The following is a 22,875-nucleotide window of genomic DNA, read 5'->3' as shown; positions in this document are numbered from 1 at the left end:
GAGCACACTCAGACAAGGAACAGGTGAGCACACAATCAGTTAATCAATGAGGACTAGACAATTGGCTTGTTTGAGATGCGCCTCGCCTCGCCTGAAATTCAGCCGAGACTAGGAGGCTGCAGTGAGGGGAGGAGTGAAAAAAGTGCAGGCAAGCCGGACAGTTCTCTCTTCTCGTAGTGGATCCGACACCTGCGAGATCAAAAGCGGATATCGCGGGATTCACACTCGTGCGCTTTGTTGCTGATAAACTGGATGTAATTTAAGTTCTGTTACTTTTATATGAAAATAAATATTATGAACAAGACACCCAAAGTTTTTGTTATTTATTTCCATTCGAAAGACGTGTTTATCAATCATTTTTACTTTAATTAGGCCTACATACATGTTTGTATATATATATATATATATATTTTTTTTTTTATAAATATGACAACAATCACATAACCCACAGAGAGATCGCCTTTGTTAGAGAGTTTGGGAATATTCACACATAAAAACATGATATCAGAGTTTTAAAATCAAACATTTTGAAAAAGAACCATACATCACGGTTGTTTAAACCAATAAGCATTAAGCTGGGTCGTCAGCAAGTCGTTTCCCATCATGCTTTTGCTCCGCGCAGTCGGTGGAGAGCAGCAGCGCTCGACTGCAAAATCCGACACATCCGCCTTTCGCTCGCGAGAGTTTTTTGACATACGTCGGCATGACATCAGAGCAAGGCGGACCGCCCTCGGACACTTTTCTAACCGGCATGCATCTCGCGCTGGTCACCGCTGATCGGTTCTGCGCAGATTTCGCTCATCTCAAACAAGCCTAAGGACTAAACAAGGGGACGTGGTAACAGGAAACAAGGAGGCAGGACACAGGGAGCACATGGCAAACACAAACCAAGACAAAGCCATGTGTTCATGCACAACACAAACAAAGACACATTAAACAAAGACAAAACATACAGAGCTGTCAGAGGAGAACCCTGACATCTTCAGCATCTTTGGAAAGTAAATTAGATATTTTTATTCACAAATCAACTTTTTCTAACATAGTTTTATGCATATTTTCTCATAAAGGGAGAAAATATCAATGTTTCCATATGGCAATGCTGTACCAGTGTGGAAAAATAGCTATGTTGCCATATAGAAACGCTGTACCACAGTGGAATTGCAGCAATGTATTTCCCAATGGGATTTATTTATAGATTACTAGCATCAATAATATGATTGCAGTTATTTATTTATTTTAAGTATTTATTACCTAATATAGTTGTATTTAGGAAGAGAGCAGAGTTAGCCCTTCCATGTGATGAGAGTGAGGATGAGTTTTGAAGATGAGTTAGCCATTTTGAAGGTTAAAGGGATAGTTCACCCACAAATGAAATTTCTGTCATCATTTACTCACCCTCAAGTTGTTTCAAACCTGTATGAGTTTCATTTGTTCTGCTGAACACCAAAGAAGATATTTTGAAGGGCAGGCCTCAAGGAGTGCACATCCTATAATGTTTGTAACCAAACAGATATCAACCATTGACTACTATAGTAGGGGAAAAAATACTATGGTAGTCAATGGTTGCTCTAGCTGCTTTGTTACAAACATTCTTCAAAATATCTTCTTTTGTGTTCAGCACTACAAAGAAACTCATATAGGTTTGGAACAACTTGAGGGTGAGTAAATTATGACAGAAATTTCCTTTTTGGGTTAACTATCCCTTTAATTAATATGGATCTACTTGTTTTTGGTTTGTACGAGTACCAAGTATATAAATCTATCGATTTCTAAAAGAAATGTGCATTTAAATAGAAGTGAAAATCATAATTTTAATACTTTTGTGACCATTTTCTATTGTGGTACAGCGTTTCCCAAAGTACCCCACCTCCAAAATCTTTTTTTCTTTTTATTTGTATGATTGAAGCTATTTCAAGTAATAAAAACTTATTTAAAAAATATTTCATGGTTAGAACATAATGCTTACCATTGAGGGTTAGTGCACAACTGCCCCATTGATTGAAATATAGAATTTAATCGATGAGGCATGTTGTATCTTGCAACAAGTCATTAGCATCAGATCCAAGTCCTGTAGGTTGCGAGGTGAAACCGCCGTGGATTATTGTTGTGGATTGTAACTTGTTGGTCTAGCACATCCCACAGATGCTCAACTGGATTGAGATCTGGGGAATTTGGAGGCTTGGGCAACACCTTGAACTTGAACTTATTTCTTGGCTGTCGCTTTTCATTAGGCAGTACAACAGATAGAGAGAACTGACTGGCGCGTTGAATTAAATTTGCAGCCCGGTAATTCCAGGCCTCCTGTGGGCTGTGTAAATATTTCAAAAGGGGGCTCCCCAGGAACTCGGAGGTAATACTGTGGACACTCCTATCACTGTGATAGAGATATAGATCTCTATTTTTATCCTTCACACAGAGAACATACATGGTATTACCTTACACTGCTTTTCAGTAACTGTCACCATTTGTTTGTAAACTGTAATCTGTCTGTATGTCGTCTATTTAAATCAGTGATTAGATATAACAGTCATTGGAATTCTATAGAGTCTTTCGGAAGATGTAAAACCCAGATACTCAAATGGAGGGACATGAGAGGTGTAGAATCTAGGTTTTACAGTCTTACGTTGTTCGGCTCTAGCTGTACTCTGGGGCCGTTGGAGTGATGGATGGGGCACTTAGTGTGTGAGCACATGTGACTTAGATATCTGTGCTGCTGAAGGGTATTCACGATCTCAATTCTGTCCGCTGGAGGTTAGCAACATTACCAGAAACCAGCTGCTGCTCTGTGGATTTGGGCAACAACATGTGTCTCTTCTACCTTAGCAGGGTCATTATTCACTGGATTTGGCTATTTTTGAGTATGTACAAGTGGCCCCAAAAATATGTGGACACTTATTTTGCAGCTGCACGAGGTACATTACCTTCACAGCATTTGTAATGGTCCATGGTCTTTAATTCATATAACTGAATGAAAAAATAATATGAAGAGTCCTCGAAGATGATGAGGGAGATGGTTGGTTCAGTCACCACTACAAAGAGAGCAATAAAGAGAGAGAGAGGGATAGAGGATTGGTCAGTATATAGTTTTTTTTTTTTTTTTTTTTTGCAGACAGGCAGCAGGATTACAGGTGTGGCTAACAGTGCAGAATTGATCGAGGAAGCAGTCAGATGGAAGACTGTGTCTCATTCAGTCTATCACAGAGGAGCACAGACACAAAATTGAAAATGAGAACAGGAGTTGAATCGTGTGCCAGAGCCACCATTTTAATTTAAAGGCATAGTTCAACCAGCAATGGCACCCTGATATAATTTCAAATCTGTATTACTTTAATTTGTAGAACAAAAATAGATGTTTTGAAGAATCTTCAAATTGTTATTTTCCATTTTAAACAGGACCGGGTTCTATGGTCAGATAAACGAAACAAAATAATAAAAAAAAGATCTTTGTTGCAGCAAACCCACAAGATGGCTTTGGTGCAAACAGGGATACTACTAAATATGCCTTTGGATATTTGTAATTGTGGGCCTATTTTTCTGCCGGAGGTCCTGGACAGCTTCCTCTCCAATGTGCTTATATTTCTAAAACCACTAAAATCAACCGTTTCATTGAAAAGAATAAGAAACATGTAGGTGAGTAGGTGAATTTCATTGTATCAAAATCATTACTTCTGTTCTTTTACAGAAGATGATTTTGGAGCACAACTAGCTCTCAGGAGCCTGATCAATTATGGGCTGTCTCTGTCTTAACATCTATAAGCTGACCCTTAATGGTGCCTCTAGTCATCTCACTAACCACCATCTGTCACAGAAATCCCTGTTGTTCAATGTCAAGTGTGGTCCCTTTAAACTAAAATCCAGATCAGCTCTTCTTAGCTAGTATCCTTGTGAGGCTAAGCTCAGCTGTCAGCCATCACTATAGGCAGGGCTGACCTCAACATATATCCTACTTGCTTCCAAGATACGACCTCATTGCTCAATGTTAATACGAACGGAAGACAGGCAAATGCTATGGGTGATGAAGACATACTGTAGCAGTCTTTTTTGTACAAGAAAAATCCTTAAAGCTCCCATTGTGTCTTCTAACAAAGCAGCCCAAAGACACGCTTGAAAAACATGTGTGCAGATGACCTTTAAGGACACCGCATGTGCCGCTGTTCTTGAGAACGTCCATCTTCGGCAACACTTTTTTAAACCTTAAACCTTCTTTTATTCCTGATGATAACAGCTTAAATGCAACGGTCACCCCAGGTGTTAGACTGTAAAACCAGTTTGCCATTATTTCTTTTATGAAACCTGTGATTATTGAAACTCAATTGAGGTCCTTTTGTCCAGATGGTTTGACCTCCCAGAATGGTCTGCTGAAGTTGTATTTCTATGTGCTGTGTGCAAGGTTACAGGCCCCTTTAAAGTTTGGCAGAGCATTCAGAGATTTGGACATTCATATACAGTGTTGGGGAAAGTTACTTTTAAAAGTAATGCATTACAATATTGCGTTACTCCCTTAAAAAGTAACTAAATGCGTTACTTAGTTACTTTTTATGGAAAGTAATGTGCTACATTACTTTTGCATTACCTTTTCTCACCTGGGCAGGGCTTGCTTGTTTGTTTTTTAATAACAACAAAAAAAATTATATTTTTGGCAAATGTAAAGGCCCTTTCACGCTAAAAGTGAAATGAATAAGCCTCAGGCTGAAAGAAATGCAAATTGATGCCTGTACATTAAAGGGTGAAGTTAAAAAAAACAAAAACCTTCAGCTGTACTGCCATTTTGTATTGAAGAAAAATAGGATACAGGAGAAGAAAGTTCAACAGGCAACTTCAGCAATACATTTTTTTTTTTTAAAGAAAGAAACATAAATGTGATGTTTATCTAAATTAATTTTTTCTTCCCAGACAGCAACATAGTGTTGGTCCAGATCTGGGCCACATACATGTGGATGCATCTGGGTAAACACTATGTTGCTGTCTGGGATTATATGGTTGTCTGGTTGAAGTGGATCATAGAAGGTCAGCAGGGAAGACATTGGGAAGTGAAAGTGAGATTAAATAATAAGTAAACTATATTTGTGTAATTTAATATATAGTTATTGCAGGTTTGGGTAATATTCTGAGTTTGCATTTCACTGTGTTTATTCATTTTTGAGTAATAATGAATCTGTTTGGGGGTTTTTTTGGAGTAAATTCCTGCACACATTTAGTCTAGAACTACAATAACTATCACTTTCACACATTCCACACACTTCACACATTTTTTCACACATCTGCACTTACGATTTCTCTCAACATAGGGACAGGAGAGCTGTCAGTCAATAAATAGAAAAAAGAACTTGCGTTAATTATTTGAAAAAGTAATCTGATTATGTAACTCAAGTTACTTGTAATGTGTTACCCCAACACTGTTAATATTTCTCTTCACCAAAATAGTCACATTATGCAAAATGTTTTTTTTTTTTTTTCAACAGGTGGTCAGTTGTTTGCGGCCTATTTAATTTAATTGAATCTTTTATTTTAGTTTATTTTATTTATTTTTGTCACAGCAGCACACATCTCTTATCTGTCACCTGTGCTTAAGATTGAACAATCAACTTCTAAAAGTGTAATACATGGTTTCCCAAGATTGAGATTCTACTCTCAATCATTTAAAACTGTGCATTAAAAATGCATGCAAATCTACTCTTTCATGATGTATATAAATTATATCTCAAGTGCATCTTCTGGGCCTCCCCAAGCACATAAGTAAAACGTTAGATGGCTATTTGCTAATGTTGTTCTACTCGTCATTTGTAAGTCGCTTTGGATAAAAGCGCCATTGCTGAATCAATAAATGTAAATGTATTTATTTCACGCAGAGCAAAAAGGGTGGGCTTCCAAATCTTAAGCCCCACATGTTTTTATATCAACATAGTGGCAAATATTTTATGCATGGCTTTTTTATCACCATTAAATCCATTTAGAGCTGCAATTGTGGTCTAATTCAGGCTTAAATTAAAGTATCATTATTACAGTATTGCCATATTGTAGCTTATTTTTCATCAAAGTGAATGCATGTAAATTGCAGTTTTCTAGCCTCGTTTTTTTAACAAACATTTTTAAATAAATACAGCAAGAGTTCAAATACAAGACAACACAAGATCTTTGGCCTTGTCTGAGGCCTAGACTAAAGGTTAGGTGACCTTTAGCTTCGGTAATGCTGTGAGTTTACTTTATAGAAACCCTCTTTGCACATGTAACATTTTACATGTATTAGTGATATTCTAATATTTATTCGAACAATGGCCCCATTCGGATCCACAGAGGCCCCGGATATTCATTGATCCTATAGACCCACCTCTGACCCAGAGTGGCATCAATGGCAGGGATGCCATGTCTCAGAAAAAATATCCAGCCGTAAGAAGATTCAAAATCCACCCAGAAAGGAATGAAATATAGACTTAAACTATAGCTATGGGCCTAAAAATAAACATTTTGATTTAATTGATTCTGCGTAATATATTTTTTTATTATGATTCTTATTTTTGTTGTTGTTGCTAGACTTGAAATGTTTTTTGCTAGGCTTATTTATCTGTAATATGTACTTTTTTTAATTATTTAATCTGCACTTTAGTTTTTCAGCACTTTGCATTAAAAATAGTTTAAAATATAAGCTTAAAATATGAATAGCACTGTCACAATGTGATATGCTGTCTAAAACAATTTCTTTCGTTGTCTTTTCACTTCTCTAATTCTTTAAATAGATCATAGTTTGTACACATCTTCATACAATAAATGAAAAACTGATCACAGTCTAGTCCATTGTTTATAACCTACATACTCTTTTCTCTTCATTCACTCTTTTTCTTACCAAATTCATTCTTGTTTGGTCTACACACAAGCATAAATGTGCAAATAATCTACAATGCCAGACTCGATTGACTTGTCTTAAAATGTGTTATATGGGCGAAACTCACTTAATCTCTAGTTTGTGAAGAGACATCAAAAGCGCCATTCCATCTCTCCTTCACTAATTTTTTCTGCAGTCCTTGCCAGGTATTCATTCGCATAATCTCATACAGACAAACCTTTTGGTGGCCGTGGTACATCATAAAAGTAGCTCAAAAACCTTCAGCCTGTGGCTCAGTAATTTTCCTTCAACTGTGTTATCAGAATAACCCAGTTGTGTGGAACAACTGCGACCCTGGCAACACTGATCAATGTATTCATCACATGGTACCTGGCATCCATGTGGCACATTACATGCTCTAAATAGTTTTAAAAAAAACACATTCAACTGTTTATTGCATTTTTTTCAATTAAGTTTTATTAATACGGGTGTTTATTCTAATTGTCTCCCGGTGCGGTTTGTTGCAGCCATTATTCAGCTCATAAAAAAACATTTATAATATAATTTGCATTTGCAATAAACAATATCACATTTCATTTACATCCCTCGGGTGCATAATATTATTTAAGTTTTGAACTCTTTTGAATGTGTGTTAATACATCTGTCATGAAATCAATTTGTAAAGATATTTCCTGTACGTTTTATGGTTAAATTTACTTTTCATCGGTTTAAGGGATAGTCCACTTAAAAATGAAAATTCATTCCAAACTTGTTTCCATTTCTATCAATACAAACAGTTTCAGTTCCTATTGACTCATATTTTTTGTCCTTATACTATGGAAGTCAATGGGGGCCAAAACTGTTTAGTTAACAGCTTTCTTCAAACTGTCTTATGTGGAAAGTCCAACGCTATCTCACGACCAATTCGTACGTATTTGTACGAAGTGGCTAATTCGTGCGAATTTGTACGACCTCACTCGTATTAATTCATACGATTTGTCTATACTGCAGTGATGGGCAGGTTTAGGGGCGGGGTTTGAGGTTAGGTCATTCGTACAAAATTATACGAATTGACCAACTCGTCAAATACGTACGATTTAGCAGTGAGGTCCCACAAATTCGTACGAATTAGCCACCTCGTAAAATATGTTAAAATTGCTGTGAGATCGGGTTGGGAAAGTCATACAGGTTTGGAATGATATGAGGGTGAGTAAATGATGACAGAATTTACAATTTTGGTTGGACTGTCCATTTAGTCAAATCTTCAGAATGCTCTTAGTTTCAGCTCATTTATCGATTTTCTTATTTGGTTACCTAAAGGTGCTTTCACATTTAGTTCTATTGCCTGGTCCTCAGTGCATTTTCATCTTCAAATCAGCAGCTGTTTACTCTTGTTGCTTGATAACGACACAGGAGAAGGCGGCAAAATTCATAGCGTTGCTTACCTCACTTGTATATTTTGGTTTTTGAACCTTTGGTTTTGTTTTCAAAGCATCAGCACTAAACGGCACTTGCGTTTATCTGCAGTGAATGCACTGCAAATGTTCTAAAGAGCGCAGGAGTCCATTTCTGCTGAAGGTAAGCAGAAATCAGATATACATTCTCTCTGCCTGCAGTGCGTCAGTCAGTCACTTAGAAAGTGAGTGAGAACACTTACGAACACAAAGTTGTATTGAATCAAACATCATCATAGGCCTTGTCCCAAATAGCACACTTCATATACGCTTTCGGTCTTGTGGACTTACAATGGCTGCCGCCTGCACGTGTCCGTTAAGTCCACGAGACCGTAGGGTGTCCCATTTGTCATTTTAGATCTCAGAAGGGGGCTTACGAACACCCCCTTTGCGGTCGATATGCACCCTCTATGCGCACTTTTGCAGAGCCCGCACTGATGTGAACTCTGCAGCAGACTTCTTCCCGACAGTCAAAGCGTCATTACGTCATGAAAGTGCGGACTCGTAGGAAGACCACGAGGGTTTAGGGTGCCATTTGGGACAGGGCCAATAGCGGTTCAGTAGCCAACCATACCGGAGTTCACGTGAAACCACATTTTTTCAACGCTATATCATGACCAATTCGTACGTGTTTGTATGAAGTGGCTAATTCGTACGAATTCGTACGACCTCACTTGTATGAATTTGTTTGATTTGTCTAAACCGCAGTGACGGGTAGGTTTAGGGGCAGGGTTAGGGGTAGGTCATTCGTATGAAATCATACAAATTGGGCAACTCGTCAAATGCGTACGATTTAGCAGAACTCGTACGAATTAGCCGCCTCATAAAATACGAACAAATTGCCGTGAGATCGGGTTGACTTTTTATGTGGACTGTTCGCGGGTGTGCACCCGAGTTTGGAAAGCACCGTTTACATCATCCTTACAAACCTGTTCTTGGTTCAGTAAGTCAGTGAGTTTGTGAACCGGTTCAATCGAATCACTAAAAAGATTTGTCTTGAATGAACAATTTCGGCTTCGGCATCGGCTCCATCAAGGACTTGTTGGACTCAGTCCTTCTGTCTCTCCTTTACTGTCGTGTCACTCAGACCCTGTGCCTGCAATAAGCACCAAATGGAATAACAATAGGGGCTATTCCCCAAGCGCTCTCTCCTCTGTGCTTTCTCTCTTGTATTCAAACGAGCTGTTTTCCAGAGGCTCCCATGGCTCTTTGTGCCCTTTCAAACCGTTTTTAAAGTCTCTGTCTCTTTGTCTCTGTCTCTGTGATTGGAGGTTGCAGTTTTTTCCCCGTTTCATTCTCCACCCCTTCCAAACGACACACGTTGATTAAAATCAGCAATGCGAGTGAACATTTATGAAATGTATTATGAATGCAGAAATTGAGCTTTTTGCTTCTGTGCTGACCGCTGACTCTGTGTGAGGATTAATTTAGAAATAAATTATATATAATATTATATAATTAACTTGTATATTAATAACAGTAAATTATAAATGATGTTGTATATATATAACAGTATATTTAACTTTATTAACTTCACATTATTTTTTACTTCTTAGTGCTCATAAGCACACGTAACTTTTGTTGACTTTTCAACAGGTTATTTTGCTTCTTATCTTGAAAGGACAAAACAACATGTATCACATTGGAACTGCTTAACAAACAACTTTTTTTGTTTCTGAATCACTGATGCTGTGGTGATCTTTGGGCGGTCATTCATCGTTCATACACCAAACAAATCGCCAAATTAATCTAAAACAGTTTTGGTGCTGTGCTCATATTCATTGTCATTTCTGGCATTTTTTCGTGTGTGTGCGGAGATTCATTTATGTATTTTATGGTTTTGAGGTTTGCAAACACATCCTTGAACCGCTCATATTAGGTTTAAGTAGTTTTGAGAGAAAGAATCAGAGGATTTGTACTCTCCATTCAACTACATTTTAACAGCAGTACAAAGTAAATTAATCTTCTCTTTAAGGTGTCATGATTATATATTTTTTTATTTTAATTTGAATTAAATTTTTTATAAACTTTTTAATTAAGATTTGTATTATGAACACAGATTGTACCTTCCAGAGCTCAAAACCTTTATTGAAAGGCTACAAAAAGCCGATCTGCATGTCTTTCCAAAATGTTTGCACCATTAGAAAAAAAGCTGCTCAGGTCTATTTTTTTCCAAGGTCCACAATCCTTTCAGATCAACAATAAAGGGTTAGTTCACCCAACAATGAAAATTCTGTTATACTCACCCACATGTCGTTGCAAACCTGTAAGACCTTCGTTCATCTTGGGAGCACGAATTAAGAGCTCTCTGAACCAGCCATAGACAGCAACGTCATTGGAACTTTCAAGGTCCAGAAAGGTAGTAAAGACATTGTTTTGTCGAAATGTGCTGGGGAAATAAAATAAATAAAGAGAAATGTCCCTACATTAAAGGAGTAGTTCACTTTAAATTTAAATTAGCCCATGATTTACTCACCCTCAACCTTAATAAAGGCCTTCTGAAGCGAATCTATGGGTTTAATAAAGAAAAATATCCATATTTAAAACTTTATTAAGGAAAATATCTAGCTTCCAGCAGACCGCCTTCCGTATTCAATTTAGGCAGAAAGTGTAGCGCCTCTCGCAGTCCAAAACGCTTACATTACGTTCTAATGATACGTTGCACCAGTTACGCTTTTTTCATAAGTTAAATATGCAAGGTGGCCAAACGGAAGCTAGATATTTTAAAGTTTAAAAATAGTAAATCATTGGGTAATTTTCATTTTAAAGTGAACTACTTCTTTATATATATATATATATATATATATATATATATATATATATATATATATATATATATATATATATATATATATATATATATATATATATATATATACTGTATTAGGGATGTAACAATACACCTATGCCACGGTTCGGTTCATGTCACGGTTCTGTTTGCTGTGGAGTCATAGTTCATGCCGGGCACCAGCAATAATAACACTAGATTCACATTTATGTTAGTAATAACAACAGCAATAATTTAACTTTATACACTGGCTTCACATTTTTTTAGAGCAGTTAGCATACCTGAGTAAACTCAAATGCAATAAATGTCTGCTCTGTAGACTAGTCAAAAATAATCTACTCATTTTACCATTTACCATAATGTTTAAAAAAGAAAAAGAAAATGTATTTCATAAAAATTGATGACACACACACACACACACACACACACACACACACACACACACACACACACACACACACACACACACACACACACACACACACACACACACACACACACACACACACACACACACACACACACACACACACACACACACACACACACACACACACAAGTAATGTCCCACTGTAGCCTACTTAACAAACACATTAATTGTATGAATATGACTAATACTGATTAAATAGGCCTATAAGTTCTAATATTAAATAGCAGTTTTTCTTAATACTATAAAGTAGCCACCACACTAATTTAAAAATAAACAAAATAACATAAAGTGAAATTAAAGTGGCATTTTGTGGTTATGGAAACAAAAGTTACCATGGCGCATACACAATACTTAATGAACTGTTAATGAAACATGAAAACTGCTCCTGATAAACAGAATGCACATCATAACTGCATGCAAATCCTTCCCAGCTAACACACGTCAAACCAGTTACGTGATTTATTGGTACTTTACTTTTATATCATGACTTATAAATTGACTGTAACGTTGCATGATCTTAGTTTCTCTTGCGCTTATAATATACGTTGTGATAGGGTGCACGTGTAACTAAAGAGTGTGTGCTACGAGTGCAGTATAACTGCTTACAGGACAGGAAAGCGGTTTTCTGAGGTGAGAGAGATTTTTTATTTTGTAACAAGCTAGGAAAATGACGATGTTGCTGGGACTCCAAGGTAGCATTTTGGGGAAACTGGCTTTCTTTGCCCTTCCACCATGCTACAACTTGACACCCAAATTATGTGACATGCACTTGGAATATAAAAGTTAGTGTATACTTAGTAAATAATATTATTATAATAATATTTAGTAAAAATAAGCTCTTATTAGTTGTTAAAAGTGTACTAATTATTATTTAATCTAATGTCAAGGAATAAAAAAAATATTTGTGGCATAAGGTGAATGAGAGCTGGGCTCGACATGAGAGTATCGCGATTCGAACTGTGGGTGGTGTATCGGGTCGGTTTGAATATCGTTATACCCCTAATATATATATAAAAATATATATAATATTGCAAATAAGAAAAAAAACATATTTTTAAGGGCAGACTCAAGATTTAATACTGTTTGCGGCCATTCTGGCATATGTGAGATTTCCATGACAAATCAGAAAACCATTTTACACGGTTTGTCATTCTCACAAACCGAAATGTGTTTATTCAGGCTTTCTCAGTTTCAGAACTCTTTTACCCGACAGACTGTGAGAACTCAGAATTACAAGTTGGTGTATATAAACCATTGTGGTGGACAGAAGGCTCGCCAACACACAACAGAAACACACGAGACAGACTTCTGGTGTGGGCAGTCACTTTACAGTGATGACAGAAACTTTTTAATACCGTATCAAAGGGTGAAGTGTTGGTGGCACTGCGATGGAGCAGGTGGTGTTTTGTATGACTCAATCAGATGGAGCACCAGCTCTCTTAACCTTGCTGTATGTCCACACACACACACATACACACACACATTGAATGTAGGACAACAGATTGCTGGATTCCAGCCAAAATTAGAGACACCCTACATAGACAGTACTCATTAATAACCCGCGCAGACTAGTCACCAGGCTAGCCAACTTTGTTGTTCGTCACACTCTTTCTGTCCTTTTCGCTCTTTCTCTCACCGATTTTTTTCCTCTTTTCCGTCCTCTCACTCCAGCTCTTTAGTCACCGTGTAAAAGTAGGTTACGTTCAATGCACCGCTCTCCTGTATATCCTCCCTCATTATACCGTCCTTGACAAACAACCTGTCACATTCTGTGTGAGGAGTAAGTGGCAATCCCACCCACTTCTAAAACATACACGCTTATGCATACAGTACGCTACAGAACTGATTGCATCTAGCCCATCATGATCCATTTTTACAGATGAGTTTGTGTACTCCTCAGCAATCAATCTGGACTAATTATGTTTGCACTGACAAATTGATGGCACCCTTTCAGAATGGCTTTTCACATTTCACTTCATATGTCTTTTTAGTGCATATTTTATGGTTTATGTATTTTTTAGGTATGTGTGGTCCTACAGATTTAAGACGTTAGATAATGTTATTTACTTTATCTCCAGAGAAACTTTGTGAGATTTTTATTTCTATATACTATATATTTCTATAACCCCAAAGTGGGGTTGCAGTTTAACAGGTTAATTGATATTGTTCTAATTCATATACTTTTTTAAAAATGTTTGGGGTTGTAAATTGTTTTAAATATTTTTTTTTAAAGCATTGTGCTCACTAAAGCTACATTTATTTGATCAAAAATTCAGTAAAACAATAATATTGTGAAATATGTTTTTTCAATTTAAAAAACTGTTTTCTATTTTAATATATTATAATATGTAATTTATTTCAGTGATGGCCATTACTCCACCCTACAGTGTCACATGATCCTTTAGAAATCATTTTAAAATACTGATTATGCTAATATATAATAGTTTTTTTTTTTTTTTTACTTTTGTCAGACCATATACAAACGTCATATATAAGATTTGTCTCTTTAAAAAAAATAGCACCTGCCACAAATGTGAAAAACAGCCATTGTGATTTTTTTTCTTCATAATATTTCATATTTTAAGATAAATAAAAAAATGTATGTGTAAATAAACAATGTAATGTCTATACTATTTTTTTTAAAGAAAATAAAGCAGATTATAAAGTTTTTTCTAAGTATAATTTAGTAATTTTGTTTAGGGTCCAATTATCACTACTGTATACGTTGCTTATTAGCATGCATATTACTAGGCTATTGTCTGTTTATTAGTACTTTTAAAGCTGCATGACCATATTCTACATCCCTTAATCATACCCAATTCATACGCAATAACTAATTATAATAACTACCTTACAAAATATTAATAAGCAGTAATTTGTTTATTTAACCCGTATTATAAAATGTAACTCGGACAATAAAATGTGATTTTGTAATATAATAATGCTTTTTTTTTTTTTTTAATTTACAAATAATATCACTCACTTTATTAATTACACCACTACTTCTGTGCAGTGTTGGGGGATTTAGGGTATTTTTTTATTATATAAATAAATGTAAAATAGTTTTAAAAATAGTTTTTTATTAAAAAACAACTTTTTATGTCAAATTCACTTAAAAAAAAAGATCCACATTTCTCATTTTCATTCACGGAGATAACATGGATAATGTGCCATTGTTTAATGGAATAATTATTTAGAAATAATTATAATTAATAATAATAATTATTTAGAAATAATTATTATAATGACTTTTTCAAAGTGTAGCATTTTTTAAGTATAATTTCTTTGCAATTATTACATTATTACAGTCAAACCTGAATGCATGTGTGTTATGTGTGTATGTTTGTATGCATTTGTTTTCCATTGTGGATGTGCTGTGGTGTCCCTCCATCATTTCGGTGTGTTTTACATTATAAAAAGACCCCAAATTAGAGCATAATGGTAAATAGTTAGTAAATAATAAGAATCTGACCCTAATTTAAAGTGTGACCTAATTTATAATTTCAATTAATATAGTTTAGCAAATATTTGATAGCTCATTCCAGTCTGAAATCTTTTTTGCTGATTGGCTGTTCAGATAGCATTTTTGTGTATAGCCTAGTGCCACACTGCTATCTTTGATCTAGAGATCACGTTAAAATTTTCCGTCATTGACAGAATTTTTTCAGCACTGCCGGAAAAATATGACAGCCACCCGTCATTTTGACAGGTTATTTGAGGGTGATCTATAACCTGTAACTGTACTTCTCACATCTGTCCACTTGGTGGCGAGTGCGCTCTTGCTGCCTATCAAGTTATTGGTCAACGAACGAATAGCTTTTCTGAGTTACATTACAAATGACGTCTTGAACAACTGATTAAGAGGCATGATACGGATTTCGGTAAGTTTGATTGTATTTTTTAACATATTTTCTGATATTTATTCATGTTTATTTCGTTCTGTAACATAGTAAAGACAAAGAGTTCGCTTCGCTTGAACTCAGACGCCATTTCCCGCGCGCCACAATACAGAGTGCCACACGGTAATTATTGTTTGGATTTTGTGATGAAACTGACATAATTTTGAAACCTGAGACTTTGTTTCATATCTAAAGTAACAACGCACAAAGTTTATTGCGATTTTTTCATGAAAAGTGACCAACAATCTCTGTTCAACTTTCTCTTCATAAATAGGCTACATGAATGCATAATCTAGCATGTGCTTGTCCTGCAAATTCGGGAGTAAAAATGAAAACAAAATGTGAACAAAACAGAGCCTATTAAATGGCTTATTATTATTAAAATATTAAAACATGACATAATTTTTACGACCCTGAAGTCTAAAGCGACCTCTGACTGTAAACAATATGTCACTTTTCTGCAGAGTTTAGGTCCAACCCTAATCAAACACACCTGAACAAGATAATCAAAGTCTGCAGGATCACTTGCTGGTAGGTGAGTTTGATCATGGTTGGAGCTACAACTCTACAGGCAAGTGGATTTCGAGAACCTCTGATTTAGACAGTGGCCACAGGACATCATACTCAGGAGATAGAGAAGTAAGCACACCATGAAAACAAATTAATCCTGTTCATTTGTGTGATAAAAATTCCCCTGGTCTTAGTGTGCATAGGGGTATAAATTCACTTCGTGTTCACTTGGAGTATTTACCCCCCCCCCCCCCCACACACACACACACACACACACACACACACACACACATTAATGTCACACGTCTAATACAATTATGTGGTTTTGTTTCATTAATACAGTATACTTTTTTCTTGATTTACCCCAACATGCCTCATAGGTGGGGTACATTGTAACATGTGAGGGGCACATTGTAACATATAAAATAATGGCATTTTTTTAATTAATTAAAAATGAACTAATTTTGAGTTTGACAACAAACACACCACTAAACACAGCTATACAGCATAGTTGAATAATTTACGAACATTGACTCTCAGTCTTTATTCACCTTTTTCTCATGGTTTCTCAATAGAATTCATAAAAGTATAGACTAGAATACCACATACTCATTGTAACGCAGTGTGACTACATGCCCCACCTGCACAACAGGGATTTAACCCCGGCTCGTGTCATCATTAAATAACTTTCTCAACTGTTAAATAACAGATATAAGATTAAAATAATATCATATTTGTCCAATTTTAAATAAACACGAAAAAAATTACTAAAAAATTAACTTCCGTATGAAATTTACTTGCTATGGTTAAAGGAACTGAATGTAGGATTGTGGCCAAAACTGGTACTGCAATCACTTTGCAATCAGCTGATTTCCCAGTACATTCAGCTTCTGGCTCATATTCGCGATCTCACGCATATTCTCAAATCTCATTTTCAATGTCTTCAAAATAAATATTTTCATCGCTAACAGCTTCTTCACCAGATCCATCATCAAGTAACAGTGACAGTGATATTTGAATGTGTTCAGTACTTGCTCTGCAGTAAATCGCTGAGCCATTTCAAGTTTTGCAGATTATAATTATTATTGTTTTGTTTTCAGTCTGCAGTAAGTATGAGTGAAACGTCACTTCATCATTGTGTATCAGACATTGCCACCTTGTGGAATAAAGGTGAATTGCACTTATTTTGTCATTATAGATTAATTTATTATTGTGCAGGAAAAAAAATACTTACAATTAGGGATGCACCGATCCACATTTTTTCTCTTCCGATCCGATCCCGATACCTGAATTTGGATATCGGCCGATACCGATACTATTCCGATACCAGAACTGTGTTTGCTTTAATATTATTATTATCATTATTGTTGATTTTATATGATGCCGACATAAACTCCACTCAACAGGCAAGTATGATATGAACATAATAGTGACCCAAATTACCACGGTTATCAATTTATATTTGAAAATCAACAAACAAAAAATAAATCAAGCAGCTCTAAGCACTTTTTTAAGCTAGATTCTGTGGGATTTCCTTCCTTATAATGGCCGTCGTCAATGGCAACGCATAATGCATAAATCTCTAATATTATATCTGTAAATATATTCTCAAGCAATATTCTCATCAGTGTTCTATCAGCTATGACACATTTAAATCTAGCATATTTTGTGTAAGAGCCCATACAGTATTCTAGTGAAATAAAGCATATATTTTCATTTGACAGTTTATTTGATTAAATATAAAAAATCCAAAAGGTGTGCATCATACCGAACACCTAGATGAACACTTTACAGTCAGTTTTATGACTAAGTTATTCTCTTCAAATGCCATTTAAGTTAGAAACGTGTATAGCCTACCAATGTTGTATGTAACTTTTGAGACGGTCCCTAGATTCGCGAACGTCAAGCCAACCTAATGCCAGTCATATAAGATGCGCTGTGGTTCTGCTGTGTTTTGTTTGAAACTATTTTCGGTGCTGAAATATAACAAAAACTGTCAATCACTGTATGATGAATGAATCTCCTGCGTACATCGCACGTTTATCTCTGCTTTGAGTGTAGATTTCAGCGAGAGTGAGAGCCGCGCGCGCTCTGAACAAAACTACGCTAATCTGAACGCCTCTGATTATTATATTCATAAACTCAATATAAACACGTGTGATTGGTTATAATGCGCAACGCGATTATAACAGATGGTTTTGAGAAGACCATAATAAGTTCAAAGTGGCTGGTGTGAGTGTTACACAGCCGAAATACACGCAGATGGCGATTGTCAATGTCAAGCCCTGATTATTATCTCTTAAATGTCACCCTCTCTCGTCTGCTTTTTTAAATGTTTGATTGCGTTCGTTGTGTTGTACGACGCGAGGGAGCTTCCACCTCTCTGAATTACGGTTTTGCAAACATTGTCTTGCTCTGCGGTGTTTCCAGTGTGAAGTATTTCCACACAGCTGACATGTTGGCTAGCCACTGCTCAATGCTATCCTGCTGCAAACTGCGGAATGGATTTCCTGAGTGGGGCGTGTCTCATTACTCTGTGTCTCATTGAGCTGCGCCTCCCATCAGAAAATCCATTCCATAGTTTGCAGCCAGCTAGCAGACAAGCCGGCGGGAATCACTTTTGGAAAGCGCATGGGTATCGGATTTCTCGGCAGGTTGGATCGGGAAAATCCGATACGTGAATTAAGCTGGTATCGGTCCCGATACCGATACTGGATCGGATCGGCCCCATCCCTACTTACAATCTTACACACCTCGGGTCGTTAGCGACCCTATACAATTTTGACGAAAAACTAGTGGAAAAACAGGCATTCAGTTATAATTTTATTATTTTTTTCTTGTTATATTGTTTAAAATGGATTGATTGAGGAATACTAAGAAGGTTGATGTCTAACTTTAAAAAATGAATGAGGAGGAGGGTAGTGAATGACGTCTTGGGTCGCTAAAGACCCGAGGTATGCATTTAAGGGTTAATGCAGTTTATATTGTTATTAGTAGTAGAATTTGTAGTATTTTTACAGAAACACTGACTGACCAACAATGTCTTAAGCACCACCACGAGTCCTAAATTCAGTTAAAATTACAAATGTGCATTCATACTTTTTAATTTGCACATGATTACCAAGTTTTAGTTCAAATTACTTCGATTATATCATTTAAATTATTATTTTCAATTTGCCAATTATTTGCAATTATCAGCCTTTTCTAAAAAGGCTGGTGTTTGGATTTTTACTTTTATTTTTACTACTTTTTTTGTTATGTTTTATGAAATGTGTTTATTATAGGAGCCTATTTGATGACGGGTACGTTTTACTTTAGATCATTGTTTGTTTTTCAAGAATGCGTGCAGCTCTCACTTGTAGCCAAAAACATGGGGAACGGTACTACATTTATATCGTCATCGCAATAAATACCAGAAAATATTGTGATATTTTTAAGTCCATGTCGCCAATCTCTAATCCAGATCAATTCCAGCTAAATATTGTTTCATTCGAATATATGCTGCATTACAAAAGTCAAATGTTTTTTTTGTAAAGGGTGTTTCATGTTGTCTTTAACTAAATCGAATCATAATTGGAATATGTAGTCGGCATATGAGTCACACAAGATCTAAGTAATCTGTACAAATTGTTTCACAATGGCTTTTCGCCAGTCTGTCAGCATCTGAATGTTCTGCCCGTCGCTTTCCAATCAGAGATTTCACATGAGTCTTTGTCATAGTCCCTCAATCAGACAAAAGCGGGCGGACCGCAATAGAGCCAGGAACATGACGCCGACAGATTTTAAACAAACCAATAAATGTCCACATATTTATCATTGAGTAATTGAGATGGCCAAGACTGCTGCTACAGTTTTTACAACTAAGAGTTGATCTCCATGGCAACAGGCTATTATGGGAAAGCTGTATCTCTGTCTCACTCTCTCTCTCTAATTGTGCTGTTGTTAGGCTTGCAATACTGCAACTGGATTAGCTCAAATGAAAGACGCAAACATCATTCCCTGCCTGTGGACATGCCAAATAACAGGAAGTGCATGCTGAGATATAAATAATGAAAGATCTGTGAACTTATTATTAACTGCTTGGTGAAGTGGTTTTCTGAATATTAGTCTCAAAAGTAAAGGGCACTAGCCACCTCTGGTTCCTCTAAATGCCACCTCCACCTCATATGCACTGGCGAAGTCCACAAAATGCAAACTGCTGCCGAAGCCGTATTCATATATAGCCGTAAAACATAATATCGCCACTATCAATATGGTAATTTTCCCAGCCCAGCCCTAGAGATCATAAAGCTTGTATTTGGTAGCAACTTTTCAATAATAAAAAAGGAGGGTGTTCTTGAGTCTGCATCCTGTGTTTAAAAGCCCCATTAAATCACAATGTGGTTGTAACCAAGGCCCTGTATCTCGCATTGAAGGTCACCTTATAACAGCCTCTGGATATAGACTCCAACAGAATGTCTTCAGTGGTTCTCTAATGGAAACTATGGCAAACATCTCACAGGGCGTGTTATCCTCCTATCTGCTACACAAAATCTCTACCATCTGGAGGATTTTTTTATTTACGGTTGTGAGACTAAGGCATATATAGTAATCTAAAGATAGTATTTGGCTGTTTTATAAGGTACATCAATAGTTCATGACTGACTATAGGGTCTAAATATTTTATCCAGCATAGTATGATTGAGAAGTTTGTGTGTGAAACAGCCAGTAACTATGGCACTTAACTCTTTCCCGTTCAGCGTTTTTGGTCATTTTCACAAACATTTCATGGCCCACAGAATATTTTGTTGTATGAATATCTGAACATGCAAAGAAACAACAGACCCTCAGCTTTTAAACAAAAACAGACCCTATTAAATGGCTTAGTATTATTAAAATATTAAAACATGACAGAATTTTTACGAATTTTAAATTTTTACGACAATTTTTTTTTTATTCTAGCTTCGTGCATTCTTTTTTTTTTATCAACACTTTAATGTGGGTTTCATACAAAAAGCAAAATTTTGAGTGAAAATCACATTTTTGTCAAAGACTATGTCTGAATCAGATTCAGTGCGATGAGCAAAACACAGATGGAGTCGATCTAGTTCATCAACACCACCAAAGCTTCACAATCCTAACCACTTCCTGGGTTGGCATTTCACTCTGTAACATTAGGCCGTTTTGATTTATATGCTGTTTATTGTTGATGCTCGCATTATTTCATTAATTTCATCTGCTTACATATGATATCGATACTACAGTGAAAACATGGAAAGCCTTAAAAATGTCAGGGAAGTGTTTTCTCATGAATGACGAGTCAACTTGTCAATGGAAAGGAAAGAGTTAAGATTATGGCGCCGATGGGAGTGGAAAGTTCTGCACATGATCTACTGACGACGCTCAAAATAAAGAACACAGACGCATTTGGATCGTTTCCAAAATTACCAACACAATATACCGAGAGCAGCACTAATTATCGTAGGGCTGCAAACAAGCAGAGCTGCTGATAATCAGGTGCGGGTTATCTAAAACACAGGCGCAAAATGGGTTTAAACATGTTTTTTTTGGGCAGTCAATTATGCAGTAAATACCGATACATTGACTAGTGTAAATCTTAGTAAATCACCTTGCGTGATTCATTTAAATACCCTCGTCCCATTTATTTTATTTCTGAAAGGGAAACGCCTACAAATGGATATGCAATAAGGTCAGCCTCAAAATTAACTGTGCCCATGCCTTTTCAGAGCTATTTTTTTCGTTGTGTGTGCTTAGTAAATCCTAACACTATTTTTTAACGCCAAAAGAGTGTTCGTGCTGATGCAAGCTGTTGGTAAATCTGGCCCTATATCTCTAGGTCAGTCATGCAAATATGGCGCAGGCTGAAATGTTCTTCACATGCAATCTGCAAACAGTCCTATCATTGCTAAATGGTACAAGTCGATTAAGCTAAACTGATTCTGCAGCCAATGAGATTGCTTTCTCAACATTTAAAAAGTCTGGTTAGGCTAGTCCTTAGAGTTAATCTGAACCCCTCCACCTCCCCCAGCTCCACCTGTCTGGAACTGCTACAGGATGTGTGTGCCTATTCATGTAGTAGCATCATATCTTACATGCTCACAGCAGCTTGTCTGTTTATCTATTGACAGTAGAAAGCCCATATTTGCTCTGTCGTCAAGACCAAATACATTAACATTGTCATATTCATTAACATGCTAAAACAATTTTTTATATAATTTATTAATTAAAATAAGTAAATAAATAACAATTGTGCAATTGATGATATGACTCACAATGCTTATACTAGCAATGCTGGCAAACAACCTTCTAGTGACTTACTTATATTTGATTCAAAGGTGTTTATGGATTTTAATGTTTTAAACAGAAACTCAATTCATAACCCTGGCCATCTTTTGCTCTGTTTCAGAATAAGATCATTCTGGACCCGCTAACATTTAGTGAGGCTCGCTTCAGGCCGTCACTGGAGGAACGTCTTGAGAGCATCATAAGTGGCGCCGCCCTCATGGCCGACTCCTCCTGCACACGCGACGATCGGCGTGAACGCATCGTAGCCGAGTGCAACGCCGTGCGCCAGGCCCTGCAAGACCTGCTGAGCGAGTACATGAACAATGTAAGTCCTGAACATTATTTTCCACTATGTAGGAGGTCTTGAAGTTTTTTTGAGCACTTTGTTTGTTTGTTTTGTTAGTAGCACTTTATTTTACAGTTCTGTTCACCATGTACATATGTACTCAAACAATGTACTTATTATAGTAACTGGGTAATAACTAGGGCTGCTCGATTATGGAAAAAATCATAATCACGATTATTTTGGTCAATATTGAAATCACGATTATGTAACACGATTATTTCACATGACTTTGGGAATGTGTTGTATTTATTAAAAATACACCTTTCAACAATTCAATTGAAATTGTAACATTTGTTGTACTTTTTGAACTATTAAAATAAATAATATAACATATATTCAAATC

At 36.3% G+C, this 22,875-nt stretch overlaps 1 protein-coding gene across 1 annotated transcript in view; it reads left to right on the top strand.

Moving 5' to 3' along the window:
- ctnna2 (catenin (cadherin-associated protein), alpha 2) overlaps window positions 1-22,875 on the top strand; it is a 673,292-nt gene that overhangs the window by 191,033 nt on the left and 459,384 nt on the right. Inside the window, exon 7 of the mRNA XM_079811627.1 lies at window positions 22,308-22,511. Within this exon, the coding sequence (XP_079667753.1) occupies window positions 22,308-22,511 (204 nt within the window). The remainder of the gene's footprint in view (window positions 1-22,307; window positions 22,512-22,875) is intronic.

Source organism: Gobio gobio (assembly GCF_949357685.1).
Source record: "Gobio gobio genome assembly, chromosome: 3".
Classification (NCBI taxonomy): domain Eukaryota; kingdom Metazoa; phylum Chordata; class Actinopteri; order Cypriniformes; family Gobionidae; genus Gobio; species Gobio gobio.
The sequence above is the reverse complement of the archived record's forward strand: the minus strand, read 5'-3'. Positions and strand labels throughout refer to the sequence as shown.